Here is a 17,173-nt window from a genome sequence, read left to right as displayed (position 1 = left end):
AGTGTCCATCCTTTCAGTGGGAAAGCAAATTAATACTGGCTATTCTGGTCTTTATTCAATCTTTCATGTCTTGTATCCCTCAGCTGTGAGAAGAAAAACAGCCATGATCACGTTTCCAGCCAACACTGCTGACCCATGATACAGGAAAAATGCAGAGGATTAGGAACGCTTTCCCTGGTTGCTCAGGCAACAGCAAGACATGGGAATATGAAAAGGTATTGCCATCCTTTGTACAGAATCTCACTAGAGTTCTCAGACATGTTTATAATTATCTGTGTTTTTCTTCTTTCCCATTATCACATACTTAAAACATGAACATTATTTGTTTAGTCTGCTACCTAGATTGTGAAAATGTTAAATATGAAAACAGATGATCTGTCTTTTTCCTAGAGGATAAAATAAGTAGTTTTCTAAGAGGCTGTGGAAATTTTCAAAATTATGAACTAAAGTTACTAGGAGATATCCAAAACACAGCTATTATCTCTCTTAAAAGATTATTTGATTTTGTGGCATCTCTTACGAAAATAATCATTCCTTCATCTGCTTTTTCTTTCCCACTTACATGTGCAAGTACCTAACAAATATGCCCCATAAAGTTGCAACATCACAGACCTAATTAACTGTCAAAATAAACTTAAAGAAAAAGATTGTTTCTGAAGGCTTTATTTTCTAAATTTAAAAAAGATGCTTGGAAGTCAGAAATGAATGTAATACTAGAAAGTAAATAGTATTCCAAGTTAGACATCTGTATGTTATCTGAGACAGGCACAGAAATTCCATCCATATATCCGTGTAAATTTTTATTCTACAAACTCAATACAAACAGCAAACATTCTTTTGGCTGGCCTGATTTATGGAATTTTGGACCACTTAATGGCTGAGGGATTTTTATCACTTGGTTTTGTATTTTTAAGTATGCAAACTATCCTTGTAATGAAAGGAATGTCCATGAATTATGTGTCAGTGTGAGTCATCCACCAGGCACTGCCTGCACCTCTGCATGAGGTAATTCCTGCTTTGACTCACAGTGTCTGTCAGGGTCACACACCCCCTCTCTGTTCTGGTGCCGATTTTGAAGGATTCCAGCCTTGGCCTGAGTCAGTGGCTCTGTCAAGCAGGTGTTTTTCAAACTCCTTTCAGGAAATGTCAGTAGGATTTCCCCTCTCCCTTCCAGTAGCTCGTTGCTGTTCATTGAAACCCGTCCTCAGATGCCTTAGGAGCACTGGGATGTTGGTGTGTACAGATACTCTTCCACTACCAACCTGCTATGTTTTCTGCTGTCTATTTTGAGTTCTTGGATGATGTGTACCACAAAAAAGACAAATAAACATACACCTCCAGGCTTCCTGGGCTTTCAGAGCACCTGCTCCCCACATTTGTTGGGATATTGGGTAATCCTTTTGCACAGTGTTCTGTCATTGTGTGGGGTTGGTGGGTGAATGAATGGAACCAGAGCATGGAGCCCACACAGCAGCTGTTGGGATTGCTCTTGCGATTTCAGAGCAAGCAGGGTAAATGTAAACCTAGTGAGAAACCCAGAAACCCAGTCCCTGAAACTGGATGTGTACTCAGCAGAAAGACTGATGCTGAAGAGCCTTTCTGTGCTATCCCTAAAACAAGAAAGACTGATGTTTGTAAAATCTGTGTACTCTACTTGGTTATGTTAAAAATTGTTCTTCTAACACCTATTTGTATCACATGTCCCCAGTGCCCCTTCATGCTTGTCCTCTGCTCAGACAGACAATTCCCAAAGGCATTTTAAAATATTCTTTAAAACTATCCAAGTCCCTTTCCAAATACCAGGAGACTGCTCAGTACATTCCTTTATCATGGAAGTGTTTTCTCCCTCAGCCATCATTACTGAGACAGAAAACTTCGGGTCCACCTATCCCTTTTTGAAGGAGGGCAAGATGATTAAAAATACCCTGCATTCCCATTTAGAGTGGCTCGTTCTGCCTGAATGGGTTCTTTGCCTTAACAGATGACTTTGACTTTAGAGATGACTTTCTGAAAGAAAGCTCTCTACTCTAAAGGTCTCCACAGATGTACTCAAATTTATCTACAAGATTGAGCTTTTAAGACTTCTCTGCCTCTCCATGTCCAGGGTTGCATATAGTCAAGAAGGGAGCCTGCTTCACCCACAGCCCTGAAACATCTCCCTGTGCACTCACAAGCACTCACCTGCAAAGCACCAAGCCTCATTTTGCCCTGGCACAGGCAGCTCTGAACATCTGCAGCTCTCTGAGATGTTCATGGCAGCTGCAGAGAGCTTCTCTCCAACCTCTGTTCAAGATTGTGCACATGGCAGCCAGGTCAGATTCCAAAGGACAGTATTCCAGCTGCAGTCTGGCAGATGCAGCTAGAACTCCCTTCTGCCACTCAAGGAAAATGAAGGTTGTTGCTTAGCAAGAGAGAAGGATGAAGCCTAAATCTCATCAAGCTCTGTTTTTCAAGACACAGCAGAACATTACAGCATATCCCCCAGCCTAGCTCTTTACAAAAGAGTGCTGCATAAGAAAACATTGAATTTCCAGGGAAATGTGTGAGCAATGTGTGAGGACACATCACAACCGTGCTGTGCTCACTGTCCCTGCCTAAGAGAGGAGTGAAGCAAAGGGCTTGTGCATGGCCCAGGCAGATACAAGGCAAGAGAAACCTCATCTTATCATCATGGACCATATGTGCAGCTGCAGCAGGCAAACATCAACACCACCCTATCGAGAAGCTGCAGTCGCTGCAGGGTTATACCCAGAGCTGCAACAGGGAGGCAGCCAAGCAACATGACATCACTGTGTCCAGTTCCCAGTGGAGAAGAGAGATCAGAAAATTCTGGAAATGTTGCAGTTTTCCCTTGCTTGTGGTCTGTACAGCAAAACTGAACATTACTTAAGAAGAAAACAAACAACCTGGCTAAACCAAACTGAAATAAGTCAGCAGCTACAGAAGAGCAGGGGAGTTGAGGATCACTGTATGGGTTACTGAGGTCAAATACCTCCTCAATACTTTTCTCTAGTCCTGGTGACTCTGTGCTCTGAACTCTGATACAGAGAAGGCTCTTGGCACATTTCCCTTGGGATGGACTTTGGAAAGATTGGCTGAACCTGCCCGATCACCATATGGAAGAAGGTGTTGCAGTCCAAAGGTGTTATCACAACCAGCAGCTGTGCCTGCACTATCAAGTGACTTTATTGATAGGCCGTGGATCTGCAGATACTCCAGTTTCAGCACAGGCTGGAAAACCTGCAGACCCACATTCAAACTAACTTGTGCAGCTTCTTGGGACTCACAGTCTGTCACTGTGGGGAGTGGCCTGGAATTCCCAGGCTGTGTTTGCAGCCATCCATGAGGAGGGGACAGCACTGATCAAATCCCAAGGAATTAAATAAGCAGGGGAAAAAGAATTAAAAAAAAGAGGCAGTGGCTCTTTGGAGGGGAAGCATTTGAGCAGTACTGTGTGTATACGATGAGAGAATGAGTTTGTAGCTGCTCTGAACACAGGCTGATCCCCTGGTGCCCTGGAGCTGACACCATCCCAGCAGCCTTGCTCTGCTGGGTGCTCTGGGACTGCTCAGGGAAGCAGGACAGAGTGATTGGTTAAGGTCTTGTTATGCTGAAATTCAGTATTTCTGATCCTTTTGCTTAGGACTCACTTCCCAGTCAATTTTACTTTTTCCTTTACCTCATCCATAATCAATGTACCAAACCTTGTGCTTGAAAAGACTAACAAGAAAGAATGAAACCCCTCCTCTCTCAAGTGGACAAATACAGGGACAAAAAAAAAGAAACACCAGGTAAAATTCTCCCACTTAAAGTTTCAACAAGAATATATTTGTCTTTTATATTGAAAACTGTCTGGGGTGCTTCCCCTTTAGTAGAACAAAGTCCAATGCCCACAGCACGGTGTCATCCTTGTGTTGGCACATGGAGAGAGGTCCCAGAGGCCAAAAGTTGGCCACCAGAAATGCAGTGTGGAATGAATTTGATGTCATCAAGAACTGAGTCCCAGCCACAGCTGCACCCATCGCTATAATGACATCCCACTTCTCTTCTTTGAGTCCTTCCGTGCAATGGGACTGAAGGTCAAGATCTCCTTGTAAATATGCTCTTGAAAAACAGAACAAAAGAACCATGAATGTGTGATTTTAGAGGACACAAATAAAAAGTTGGAGTGTTGGATGTGCAGAAAAAGGCATTCAGTGGCAGCTCAAAGAGACAAAGGAGAGAGACAAAAAAAGTCTGCCTGAAGAGCTGGAGGGATCTTTGCTGAATGCATAAAAGCAAGAGATCTGTGCATTGAGGCATCGGCAGGCAACCACAGCCTTACTCAGCATCTGTACAGGAAAGAAAGAGGGGTTGGAAAGTCCCATGCTAAACAGGAACCTCAAAGAAAATAAACTTCTTACTTTTCCACTCCTCTATTGAAAGCTTTTCATGTTCCAGAGAATCATCATAGGAGTGCTGTGCCTCTGTCTCCTCCTCAATATCTCGGAACTGGTCGAAGTAGGGGTGAGCCAAGGCCTCTGTTGCTGTGAGGCGCTTTTCCACATCCAGCTGCAACATCTTGTCCAGCAGGTCCACAGCTGCAGAGGATGGGACAGGGCTAAGCAAGGGGCAGGGGAGCACAGGCACCCTGTGCATGAACCCTGCAAGTGTGGCACTGGTGTTTCCAGTGTTTCATCTCCAGACCTGAACACTGAAGGGATTCCTCAGCCTGGCCAAGGCAGCAGGAGCTCCCATCAGTGGAGATGCAAAGTCTGCCCAACAGCAGCCTCAGAGAGCTCTTACTAACAGAAGTTAAATTGTGCACAAACAACAAATTAGACTTGAGTAAGCCTTGCTGCACAGATTGGGTTGCAGAAACATGAGGAGAAAGCCAGTAACCACAAGATATTTTTCAGTTTTAATAATTTCCTTTCATTCAGAGCCCTGCATCTCAAAGGAGTCTTAACATGAGTAATCTATATAGAAACCTGTACATCCCTGGTAAAGAGGAGGGCAGCAAACTCAGATGCTGACTAGTCTGTCAGCCCCATTACCACTTGGTTTTAACATTTTAAACAATTTCTTCCATTCAGTTTCTAGAAGAGTTTTGCTTGCTCTGACCTCTAACCTACCTGGGAAGAGAGCTCTTTCTAAGAGATTAATTCTTACCCTGAAAATTTCACATCAGCTCTCGGTTAAATATTGTTAGATCCAGGTATTCAGCAAAATAAGATCTACACTGTACTTTAAAATAATAATTTTTAAAAATGGCCAAGAACAGCAGAATGTCACCATTGTAATGCCAATAAAAGATAATTCTGCTTTTAATGGATACCTATTTTTCCCGAGTAAGGGCAGGGGCACAAACTGCAAGGGAAAAAAGTAGCAAGAAATGATGAGAAGGAGAAATAAAGTTAGGGCTGTGGCAGTCAGCTTGTCTCCTTTCCAGCTGTGAAAACTCACGAGAAATGCTGGAGATTACTTACCCTGAGGATTTGCTTTTGGGAAAAGCACAGACAAATCCTTCTTGGGGATTTTAGGAAGGGACTTGATATAACTCTTGGCCTGAAAGAGCAAGGGAAGCACAGTTACTGCACGTGGACAGGAGTGAAATACAGCTCTGAGTCTCATGGCTCTGATGAGCAAAGGTAAATGAAGAGAAGAGCAAAACACCCCAGATGTCCCATTTCAGCAAGCAGGTTATAAGGAAGTATTTTTATCAAGACAGAGAAATACTTCTGTTTTAAGAGCCAAGCTGGAGACAGAGAAGATTGGTGGTTTGCTGGGACATCAGGCACCTCACATGGGAGTCCCTGCCAAACGCAGCCATTCCCAACACAGCAGCAGGTCCATCAGATGTGCCACCAGCACGGAGAAACGCCTTCCTTGCCCAGGGGAAAAGGCTGCTGCTGCACTTCCCTGATAGAAGGAAGCACCTCTCCCCTGCCAATCACGTCAGCCTTTTCCCCTAACACCTCTGCCAGCAGGACCCAAACCCACAGGGAGCTTCCTTACCGCTTTGTCCTCCAGCTTCTCCAAGAAGTCCTCTCCTGGATGCCCTGTTACTTTCAGGATCTGGGTGAGTTGATCCAGGTCTGGCAAGCTGTGTTAAAGATCACCCTTGGAGGAGCAAACCCTGGACACCCCCACCACAGCCCAGCCTGCGAGAGGACAATTACCTCATGATACAAACCCACCACAGTCACACAAGCAGAGATTCATTAGACTGGCAAGAAGAGCTCCAAGCCTTTCTCCCTGGCATGGCATTTCCATCTACAGATGGTTTTTCTGGTACAGCTATGCCAGGACACACATCCACGGGTTTGGAAGGATATGCAAAGCTTTGGGAATGGAGCTATGGCCACACAAAGTTGGACAGCTGATGAAGAACCACACCACCACAGAGGTGTATTTCTGAGGTTTCCCTGTTTTCCTCCCCAGAAAGACTGGTCCTTGTGATTACCTCCTGATAAACCAGACTGACACCTGTTTTTCTCAGCATCCTCATTCATAAAAACTCTTCCACACACAAGAATTATTACTCCGCTCAAGGAAAAGATTAAGCTTGAAAGGATACAATCTCTTCCTTTAAAGAGTGTTTTTCCAGTCAGCATTTCTGCCATGATACAGCCAATAGACCAGATATCCACTGTTCAGAGAGAAAAAGAGTGGGAGGGAAAGAAGAAAACAGTTAAAAAAAAGGAATTAAAAAGGCAGCAGTGGTTGCTGGGGCTGCCGCTTTTGCTGTTGCTTGCAGCAAGCACTGACTTAAATTTCACTCCCTCCCACCCTCCTCTGTTCTTTCTATGCTGCTAAAATCTCTGCTTTCATCATTTCCTGCAAGCACCAGCTCAGGGAGTTGTGCAACACCTCTGGGACCTGCTCTGCTCCAGGGAACGCTGATGATAAAGAGGAAAAACAACTGGACAATTCTGTGAGGTTTGAGCCAGCAGGATCCCCCAGCTCGTCACCAGGGAGTGACACTGCTGGGGCAGGGCTGCTCACCTGTCTGGTTGTAATGCATCCAGTTCAGGATGACTTCTGGGGCTCTGTACCACCGTGTCACCACGTAGCCAGTCATCTCAGCATCAGCCTGTCTGGCCAAGCCGAAATCCAGGATCTGCAGTGCCAAAGGAAGAATAAGGAGAAGGAGGGCAGGAGAGAAAAGAGAAATCCTATGGGCAAGTAAGACTCTACTGCTAAGAGAAAATAGAGTGGCTCCAATCAGATAATAATAAACTCCAACTACACCACGGAGACCCATGGGATGGCTCAAAGAATTAATATGTCTTAATTCCACTGGAAATTGCAAGCCAGCTGCAAACCCTGTTGTCATGAGAAGACTCTGCTGAAAGGATCAGGGCTTTGTGCTCCCTGGAAGGTCACTGCCTTTCTTGAAGCTTAAGTTTCGAGTCAATGCACTTTACTGGAGTTGGTGTGTGACCTGGTGGTGAGGGCATGCTCCCAGCTCACCACAACTCACCCTTTCCTATAAGAACACCTTGCAGGTGACACAGCATGGCCTCTCCCTCAATGCTGAAGATGAGCAAGCTTGACCCAACCTTTATGGGCAGCAGAGCCACTCCCTGAACTATACATTACAGAAAATGCATGCCAAAGCACCACAGCAGCCAGCAGCAGGCAAACCCTTCAGAGCAACCCTGAAAACGACTTTGTCTGGAATCACAGCCACAAGGTCCATGAGAACCAAAGGGTAACTGCAGTTGAATCCAGTTATCCTTCAGGGATCATTCACCTGCTGCAAGTATTGCTCAGCAGTGCTGAATTGCTCTAGGAAGTCATTACACATCGCCATCCCTGAGGATTACAGTGACAGAAGGCTCATTTGAGGTCTTGTGTCCTGATTCAGCCAGTGACATCAGCAGGGGAGTATTTCCCACTGCTGCAGCCGCCAAGGAACACAACGCCTGGAATGGAGGCTTGGGAGGAAAGAGGAAACGTGACAGTGCCAATTTCCTGCTGGCAGAGCAGTTCCTCCACGAGCTGATGTGCTGCAAAGTGCTGCTTTGCCACCTACCTTCAGCTGGCAGTCTTCATTCACAGCCAGGTTACTTGGCTTCAGGTCCTACAACAGACAGGAGCAGAAAAATGGGATGTTCCAAGTTGCAATACATCAACACAACTCTGAGTTGAACCTTTGCTTGCCTTTGATGTGGTCCCATAACACCTCAGGTTCAGTATCAGTTCAGCAAATGACTGAATAAACACCATGTACAGCTTTAGATTACTATTTGATTCTTTTCTGAAACAGTTTTAATTCAAAAAGCATCATAAAATGCTTCTCAGCTCATCAGAAAATACAGCATTTTCACAAAATGCTGCACAAATTAGGAAATCCAAACATATATAGGGTGTAGGATGGAAAACAGAGCAGACAGGATGGAAAATTAGAGCAGACAATGCTATTAGTTAAATGATGGTTAGGAATTTATTAACTGTAAGACCATGCTGTGTTTCTCAGACAAAAATCAGAATAAGAACACACATGAACTTACCCTGTGGACGATGCCAGCTGAATGAATGTACTGCAATAAAAAAAGGAGCCACAATGTGATCACCAGCAGACAACATTTTCTGTTCTCCAGTAGAGAAACAAGAGCTACAAACAAGAACTTGCTGAGAATAAACTTCTGCAGCCTTCTACAGGCCCCTGGTCCCTAGGGCAGCAGTTTGAAAAGAAATTTCTGCCCCAGATTACTGACAGTATTTACAATGCTGTTGCGAGTCAGATGCATAGAGCAGAAGAGGAGGGATGAAGCAAGTTCCTTAGATGTTCCTTAGAGCAAGCCCAACAACAGCTTCAGACTATCACAGTCATCAAGGTTATGGCAGATGACACGAGAACATGGTTATTTTGGGTGTTCAAAAACAGAATCTCAGCCCAAAATCATAAAATGGCAAAAACTGACTACAGGGGTTTTAGCACACCAGTCAAACCTTCTGTGTGTTCTTCCTCCCTTTATTTAAACTCAAGGTAGCAGTGACCTGGGGGAGCTGTGAACCCACTGATGCCTGTAAGGCACTGCTGTGACTCCAGGGGAAGGATGTGAGAGGACAAGTGGAAAGCTCTGTCTCTACATCCCAGAGTTTGCAGTGATTGCCCTCAGCTCCCTCAAAGCCAGGTACAGGAAACCACTCCTTCCTTATGCTCCTGAACAGGAAACCATTCCCTCTGTGTCCTCCCTTGAGAACTTCTGTGACGGGTTCAGAGAAGCTCCTGCTGCTGCCAGTGTCTCCCTCTCTGTGCAGAGTTTTGCTGAGGGTTTGGGCAAGGCAAAGAGAGAAGCAGGTGCTGCCATGAAAAAACCATCCCAAGGCCTGTGGCTGCTGATTACTTTGATACCCAACTGATTGATGTAAGCAAACACTCATTTTATTGATGTGTGCTGGAACAGGAATGGTTCAACAGCCAATACCTGTTCTGAGGGGATGCCATGAACTCCCCACATCCTCCTGTGCAGTACTGGAGGGGAGTTTAGTTAGAATCAACACACAGAGGAGACAGGGAGTCACTAAACTCCTCCAGACCCACCTACCTTCAGCCCTTTCAGCATTTGGTAGACCAGGTACTGGATCTTTTCGTCACTGAATTCATGTCCCATGATCTTTTGTAAATCTGTCCGCATGTATGGCATCACCAGGTAGCTAAAAGGCAGTAAGACAAGGCCCTGAGTCTGGAAGAAAAATGCAGGGGACCAGGCTAGCCTTGTTCTCACTTGGTTTGGTTTTTCTGGCTGTGTAACTCACTGGAAGGAAGGTGAGTCGTTGTGACAGTGTTCCTGGCCAACTAGCACCTCCTGCAGAGAAGCTGGAATTTCAACCTGTTCTGAAAATTGCTCTTTCTCCTCCCCTGAAATCAGATATCTGGTGTCAGGTAAGGACAAGGATCTTCAGGATCCTGAATTAGTTTAGACCTCAAGTGAGGTTCAATTTTGGATGGCCTTTCACCACCCAGGAGCTGAAACATCTTACACAGAAAAGCAGCTGCACTGGCAAATTTGTCACTGTAGTGTTCTCCAGCCCTGCCTCAGAAGACATCCAGCTTTCTTCAGTACTTGCCTGCTGAGGCTTCTAATTAATTGATTAATTGAATTGGTCTTCCTGCAGGAACTACTCTGAGAACCTTCAAATGCTCTTCCTGCAGGCTGCTAACACTCAGCCATCAGCCAAACCCCAAACCCAGGCACACACTGCTTATCTGCAGTGGTGGGGAAGGGAAAAGGACTTACCCAACCTGACCACGAACATGGAGGGAAAATGCCAAAAAAATTAATTGAGAAGAACGAAAATCATGAGGAAAAGAAGGACAGCCCTTTCAAATGCTAAATTTAATTGCCCTGAGGCCTGATGAACAATACTTCTCCCATTGTGAGTGCAGCCCCTTAGCTCAGCAGTCACCCACGTGTGATGCACCGTGGAATGTAACACATCCTCATTGCACAGGGAGCTCTGTGCATGCTGTGGTGTCCCAGCTGTGAGCAGGGGTGGGATCTGCTTACGTGTGCTGGGTGTGTCAGCCACGGGAGCTGATGCATGCCCTTGGTTCTCTGCGTTATTTGGGGATGCCTGGATTCCAGTCTGGTCCCTTGGCACCTCAGCCCTCTCTGTTATGCTGCTGCTAACACACAGCTGTCTTGGAAAATAGTTACGTCTACACAGAGCAAACAACTCCAGACTTACAAGTCCTGGAACCCGTGGTAGGAGGCAGAGGAGGTGAAGACATCGAGCAGCCCAATGACCTGAGGAAGGAGAGAAGCCCACGTTTAAATCTGGAAAGCATTTGCTGTGCACATGGCACTCATCAGCTCTCCACTGGCACATGCATGTGGGTGAGCACAGAGAATTCCATCTGAGGAACCCAGAGACTCCTCACTGATGCTGCACAAATGTTTTCCCTCTTACAAATACCTGGGCTAACCCATTACACACCTGCTCCAGCCTGGGCACAGCAAACAGGTCACAGGTAAACCCTGACAATGCCTGCACATACCAAATGTCAATTAAAACACAGGTGACGCCACCAAAAAGGACTTGGCAAGGAAATACCCCTTGTGTCAGCAGGAAGAGGAGAAATGGGCACTCACATTCTCATGCTGCATGTGCTTCAACAGCATCAGCTCTCTGTAGGCTCTCTTGGCAAAGATCTCTGACTGGAAAGGGCGGCACAACTTCTTGATGGCCACTTTCTCCCCTGTCTTCTTGTCTATGGCTGAACTGCAGCAGGCAAATAAAAAAACCATTCAGTCAGCAGCATGTTTGAGCAGATTCTGCAACCCCACAGGTCAACTCCTTGAGAAGAATTGATTCCTGTGCTCGCAGAAGGACAGCAGAGAAATGCCCTTAGAGGAGCTCAGTGGAGCCCTGGGCAGCAAACCACAGCCTGTGCTCTTTGAGGGATGAGGTGGGACACCAAGAAAAGCATGAGTGGCTCATCTTTATTCCCTTTAACCTACAGAGACAAGCTGGAGGTAAGAGAGCTGTGAGAAAAGGGAAAGACAAATGGTTAAAGGTCAGAATTAGTGCTAACTCTGCCTTCCCCTTCCCTAATGCATGGAGATAAGGGAATAAAGATAAGGAAATTTCTGCTTTGCCATCTGCTTGGATGTTGTTGTGTTTTAGGGCAGGCCAGCTGCCTTCACTGTATTCTGGAGAAAAGGTAGTGCATGTCATGTTGAAAATGCAGCTGCAATTAATCCTGCTGTGTTCAGAATCCTTGATTACACATTTCCTTCTGTGTAAGAGCAGGTCTGGCTGAAAATGAGACTCTTCTGTAAAGCTGATGAAAACCTGGTGCAGCAGCCCTGGTTCCAGACACGCTGTGTTTCTCCTGCTGGTGACATCGGCTGTTGGCAGCTGGACAATCCTGGGACAGTTCCTCCTCCTCTGGAGGCTCCTTGCTCAGATTGCAAAGGAGGGAAGGGAGGTCCTCACACAGACAGACAGACAGACAGCTCTAATTCAGGGTTGTCAGTGGTGTTTTCCAGGGGTGTCTCAGCCCCTCCCTGACCATTCCCAAGAGGCAAATATGAAAAAATTGGTTTTCCCTGCCGAATCCCGCTGTGGATTCCCAGAGCAGTTCCCACTGCTTCAGAAATCCCTATCCCATCTCCCATGGGAACAGAAGAGCTGTAAATCATCATGTTCAATCCCATGGCTTCAGCTGCATCCTCCAGCCTTGCACTGACAAAGACTGAGGCAGGAGAAGCAAAGGAAGCGCAGGAACAGCTACACGAGGCAGCTGTAGTGCTGGAGATGCTGCAGGGTGTCCCAGGAGGACTTTTAGCTTTTGTCTCTGCTTCAGGACTTCAACAGATGTCAGCGGACGAGACATCACTATGTAAAACTTCTGGAGGAGCCAGGAAAATAAGAGGAAGGGACTCAGACCAGGGAGTCAAACTGCAGAATCCAAGGCAGATTTCCTGATCTGAGAGTGTCCTCCCAGCTGCTGAGCTAAAGAGCATCTGACCCCAGCCCCAACACAGGAGAGCTGCGGGTGCAGCTTCAGCCTGCAGGGCACAGACAGCGCTGGTTACAGCAACCACAGCCCAGAGCTGATCCAGTCGATGCAGCTGGGAGAGCCCCCAGTGCTCTCCCCAGCACAGATTTAGTGAACAGATGCAGTTTGGGGTGACCTTGGGCAGAGCTGTGTCCCTGCCTTGGCTGGCAGAGAGCAGGAGGACCAGCGCTGGAGGGGTCAGAAGATTCTTCTTTCACAATTCCACTCAGCTGGAGCCAAATCACTACAGATTCCAGTAAATTAATGAAAGGAGAACACAGCCTTTGCTGTTCATCCTGAGATACTTTCTCAGCTGCTCAGGATGGTGTAAAAGCCGCTGCTGCATAACGCAGGAGATTTTCCCAGCGATTCCCAGCAGAGGACAGCAAATCCTAACTCCACATTTTCTGCCTCAGCTTTGTACAGGAATCAGCACCGAGCTCTCCCTGCTCAGCTCTGTCCATTCAAAACCACCACGCACCTCCAGACTGCTTCAACCTCCCTCCTTGACAGCTCCCGAGCAGCTGAGAGTTTTATAGGGACCAGTAAAGATAAAGATTTCTTTTGATGTTTGTTTTTTTTGGGGTGGGCAAGGAAACTTTGAAAGGATTTCTTTCTTCTTTCTTTCTTTTTTTTTTTTTTTTTTTTTTTTTTTTTTTTTTTTCCTGTCTTTATTTTTCTTCCTGATTTTCTCTGTGATAAAAAATCAGAGAACACTGTACAAATATAAATTAAAAGTCAAGTCTAATCTTGCCTGATTTTGCAGGACTTACTTAAGAATCTAAGAAGCATAAACAGATCTGGGCAGCCAAGTGGGTGCCTCTCTGTAAATTGGAAACTGAGGGAAAAGGACAAAGCCTGGGCACCAGAGTTTCAGGATTAGTGCCAGTGGCAGGCCAGACTTTGCCCAACACCAACGAAAAAAACGGACACACCTTTTTTTTTTTTAAATTATTATTTTTAGCTCAGCATGTTATGAAATAAGGGCTCTCTTCAGATACTATCAATGGACTTTTTCATATTTAACCTTTCGGAGTTGGCCATCTCTGGTTTGTCAGTGTAAACCCAGCAACGTCTGACTCGTGTTTGCTCTTGCTTCAGGAGCTTTACCTGGCTGAATAATTAACAGCAGCTCCTGCTGCTCTCTTGTAGGCTGGGGTTTATCATCAGCCATGAACAAGTCCCAGACTGTTACTGATCCTGGTTTACAATAATTTCTATCCACTTTATGGTTTCAAACTGGCAGCAGTGTCACGGTGGGGGTTGTACTGTCCAGCTGCTCCCCCAGCCAGCCCAGCATCAGCTGCCTGGGACTGAGCAGCAGGGACGGCCTGTTCAGCTCCCACCTCTGTAACCACCGGAGACAAATCTCTTCCAGACACGCAGGGATTCCCCCGCCTCCTGCCCGTGCTGCCAGACACGAACCTTAACGCAAGCTCGAGTCCAGAGCAGCTCAAAGTCTGAGCCTGCTCAAAATCAGAGCAGCTCAAAATCTGCCTGACCCCAGTGCCGGGGTGACGCTCGGCTGCCCTGGCACCGCTGCCCTCTCTGCCCACCCTTTCTTCAGGCGAGCGGCCGAGTCTCCAGCCGTGCGCTGGAGCAGGAGAAGCCCGTCCCCATCCCACATTCAAATGTCCTTCCTTAATGGAGGGGTGCAGCCAAAGCACCTCCTCGTTCCCCCCGGCACGGAACTGCGAGCGCCCCCAGCCCGCCCCGCGCTGCCGCGGGCGGTGCGGGCAGGACCCCACTCACCACACGGAGCCGTAGGCCCCGGAGCCCAGCGGGTGGAGGGATGTGTATCTCCTGGGCAGCTCCCAGAGCGTGTTGTTCACCTCCTGTCTGTAAAAGCCTCTTCTCCTTGCGATGTTCATCGCCCGGCGGGTGTGGGACAGCCACCCCCCCAGAGTAGTGGAGTACGGGAGGGCTTCTGGGGTGAGAGCGGGACAGGGACGCTTCCTGCGCTGGTAAAAAAGGCGCTAGCAAGTTTCCTTCTCTGTTTTCAGCTGTTGCGAGCGTGAAGGGACATGTCTTTGGGCCCTCCTCCCTCCGCCTCCACATTGGCAGAGGTGAGGCATCAGGTTTCCTGACACGCCTCGGAGTTGTACAGGTGCCTCTGGGCTGTGCTGCAGCGGGGGAGCAGCCGGCCCCGCTCGGGCACGCCTCTGGCAGCCCCTGTCATCCACAGCTCCCGCTCCGCTGCTCCATCAGCCGGGAAATATCCTCACGGGGCTCGGCCAGGGGCTCCTGAAACCCCTCCTCCAAGCGAGGGGATGAGTAAGGACTCGTCGAGCCGGGGAATCCGAGGGACAAGCCACAGCATCGCGTCACACACGATGTCAGACGAAATGTCAGGGACATCCTTCTTTCAGAGCCCACGGACAGGTCCAGGCTCATGACAAAGGACACCACGGGGTCACTTCGATGGCGATTTCCCCCCAAACTCGGCTTCCCAGCAGCGTGGGGAGGTGCTGAAAGGAGGCTGAGGGTCTCCAAGTGGCTGCTGCGAGGGGTTTCAGGAGCAGCTGCGAACATCCCCAGGATGGTTTGTGCTGCAGGCTCTGCTGGGTGCGGTTCCATGTCCTGCAGCAGCTCTCACCCCCTCCTGGCTCTTCTTGGACAGAACAAAGCCCTGTTCGGTGCGTTCCGTGTGTTCCCTGCCGTGCCTGCGACCAGCCCAGCACCCCCAGCCCACGAGCAGCTCCACTCTCGTAAGCAGAGAGCGCCTCACGTTTCACACCCGCAACAGGGGCTCCCACACGGGCGGTGCATCCTCCCCATCCCCAGAGGAAGTGACTAAGCCGAGCCTTACCGAGCCAGCCCAGCTGCTTGCACAGGGTTCTACCCCAGCAGCCTGCCCAGAGCCTCTGCTCCTTCCACACAAAGGTGGCCCCAGAGGAAAAGCACAATCGGGGGCAGGAAAAAGTCACTGGGCCTGCTTTGTGTGCAGCCAGGGCATTGGGCCTCGTGCTCTGTGAAAAATATATCTTATATGGCTCTACGCAGATATTTATTATATGTATTATGCTAGGTTAGAAAGTTATATTGTATTAACATTTCATTAATATAGTAAATGGAGTAGTGTAATTAAAATCAAGCTTTAGTGGTTAAAATAGAAACTATGTGTGTGAGATATTCTTTTTTTAGCTCAAGAATAGGAGAAGATAATCAAGAAATTCTCCGCACAGAGATAACAATTACAGAAACCCCTAAATTTTCCAGTGGAGAAGAATTTATGGCTTTCCTTATCAACAGAAACGAACTTCTTCAAGCCTGACTTGGACTCAAAGGCACCTGGGGATTAACAGAAAGTTTTTGACAAGTACCAGGCGAATTTCTTGTTTTAAATAAAATATGCATAATCACGAGGTGACTCCTCTTAAGGAGTAAATTCTCTTTTAACGGGGTCCTTCTCCTGGCTCACTTTGGTCCAGGAAGAGGTACCCAGCCCAGGCTGTAACTCTTTGCTATTATTGTCTCATTAACTGTCCTAACTCTTAAGTTGTTTAACCTTTATTATTATATTTGTATTACTATTTTTATAACCATTTTATTTTTATTAAACTTTTATAAATTTCTAAAACAAGCGACAGGGACAGGCACTGTGCAGGATCTGTGTACATCAGCCCTGCTGAGCACCAGCACAGCCCAGAAATAATCCCCGGCTCTCCTGGATCTATAAATACACCTGTGAGCAAGAGGTGGCACAGCAGGAGCTCCTGCTCCTTGAGCAAACAGGTAACTCCTGGGTTATTTGATGAACACAGCCCTGGCTCAGCTGCTGCTGCACACGCGGGCAATCATTGCCCAATTAGGGAGCCCTGAATAGCTGGGGCATGTCTGGGCTGAGCTGAGATGAGCCAACTTCAGTGAGCAAATCAAACAGGAAACTGCAGAATGCTGGAAACCTTCGGGTTGGAAAAGACGCTCAAGGTCAAGTCTCAGTGAGAGCCCAACTCTGCTAAGTCCACAAAAAAAAATGGTGGGATGACCCAAAAATCCTTCTCCAGGCACTCTGCAGTGCAGCTGGGGGTGACAATCAGGGCTACAAATCTGACCATGCTTCCCTTCTAGTAATAAACATTTCATCAGGGGCCCACCCAAACTCCCAGCGTGTTGTTCCCACCTGTGATGGCCCCGTCACTGACTGGAGCACAGCTGGACAACAATTTACAAGTGTTGCACTCTGACTGTTAAGGTTCATTAGTTAAGTAATTTGATTTTATACATGTAGTTTATTTTTTTCCCCAGTTCAGTTCTCACTGATTCTAGAATTTTTTTTGCTGATCAAGATATTGTAACAGCACATTCTGGAATATTAAGTCTTGGATATCTGGGATTGGTTTTTTTCTCTCAGAAAAGAACACATGACTGGTCCTGTTTAGGCTTCTTCTCCCCCTCTCCTCAAGGTAGCAGCCAGCAAAAGTGAGCAGGGAGGTTCATGGAGCTGAGAGAACCCCCCCAGCACTGCTCTTTATCTTTCCTGAAATCAGCTGCAGTGGGAATGGGGATCAGCACCACCTCCCGTGTTCAGCAGCCCCTGGAGCTGCAGGGACTGCGGGCTGTGTGTGAAGAACAGCTTTGGCCAACCCAAGCTCTTCTGAGAGTGACACTGATACACAAGAGAAGGTGGAAAAGCTCCACTGTGGTGGATCCTTTCACCACCAACTAGATGGC

General features: G+C 47.3%; 1 protein-coding gene across 1 annotated transcript; it reads right to left on the bottom strand.

Annotated features, from left to right (window-relative positions):
• Nucleotides 1–3,602: 3,602 nt before the first annotated feature.
• Nucleotides 3,603–15,283, bottom strand: LOC134561287 (mitogen-activated protein kinase 13-like). Its single transcript, XM_063418159.1, has 12 exons — nt 14,252–15,283; nt 11,088–11,217; nt 10,684–10,742; nt 9,540–9,648; nt 8,499–8,528; nt 8,021–8,068; nt 6,988–7,102; nt 6,560–6,631; nt 5,998–6,077; nt 5,469–5,547; nt 4,404–4,580; nt 3,603–4,104 (listed from the first exon to the last, which is right to left on the bottom strand). Exons 1-12 carry the CDS (start codon nt 14,368–14,370, stop codon nt 4,025–4,027), a joined length of 1,098 nt encoding a protein of 365 aa, XP_063274229.1. The 5' UTR covers nt 14,371–15,283; the 3' UTR covers nt 3,603–4,024.
• Nucleotides 15,284–17,173: the final 1,890 nt, after the last annotated feature.

This window comes from Prinia subflava, chromosome 23 (assembly GCF_021018805.1).
Source record: "Prinia subflava isolate CZ2003 ecotype Zambia chromosome 23, Cam_Psub_1.2, whole genome shotgun sequence".
NCBI classification, from domain to species: Eukaryota; Metazoa; Chordata; class Aves; order Passeriformes; family Cisticolidae; genus Prinia; species Prinia subflava.
Note: the sequence above shows the minus strand (reverse complement) of the source record. Positions and strands in the feature narration are given on the sequence as shown.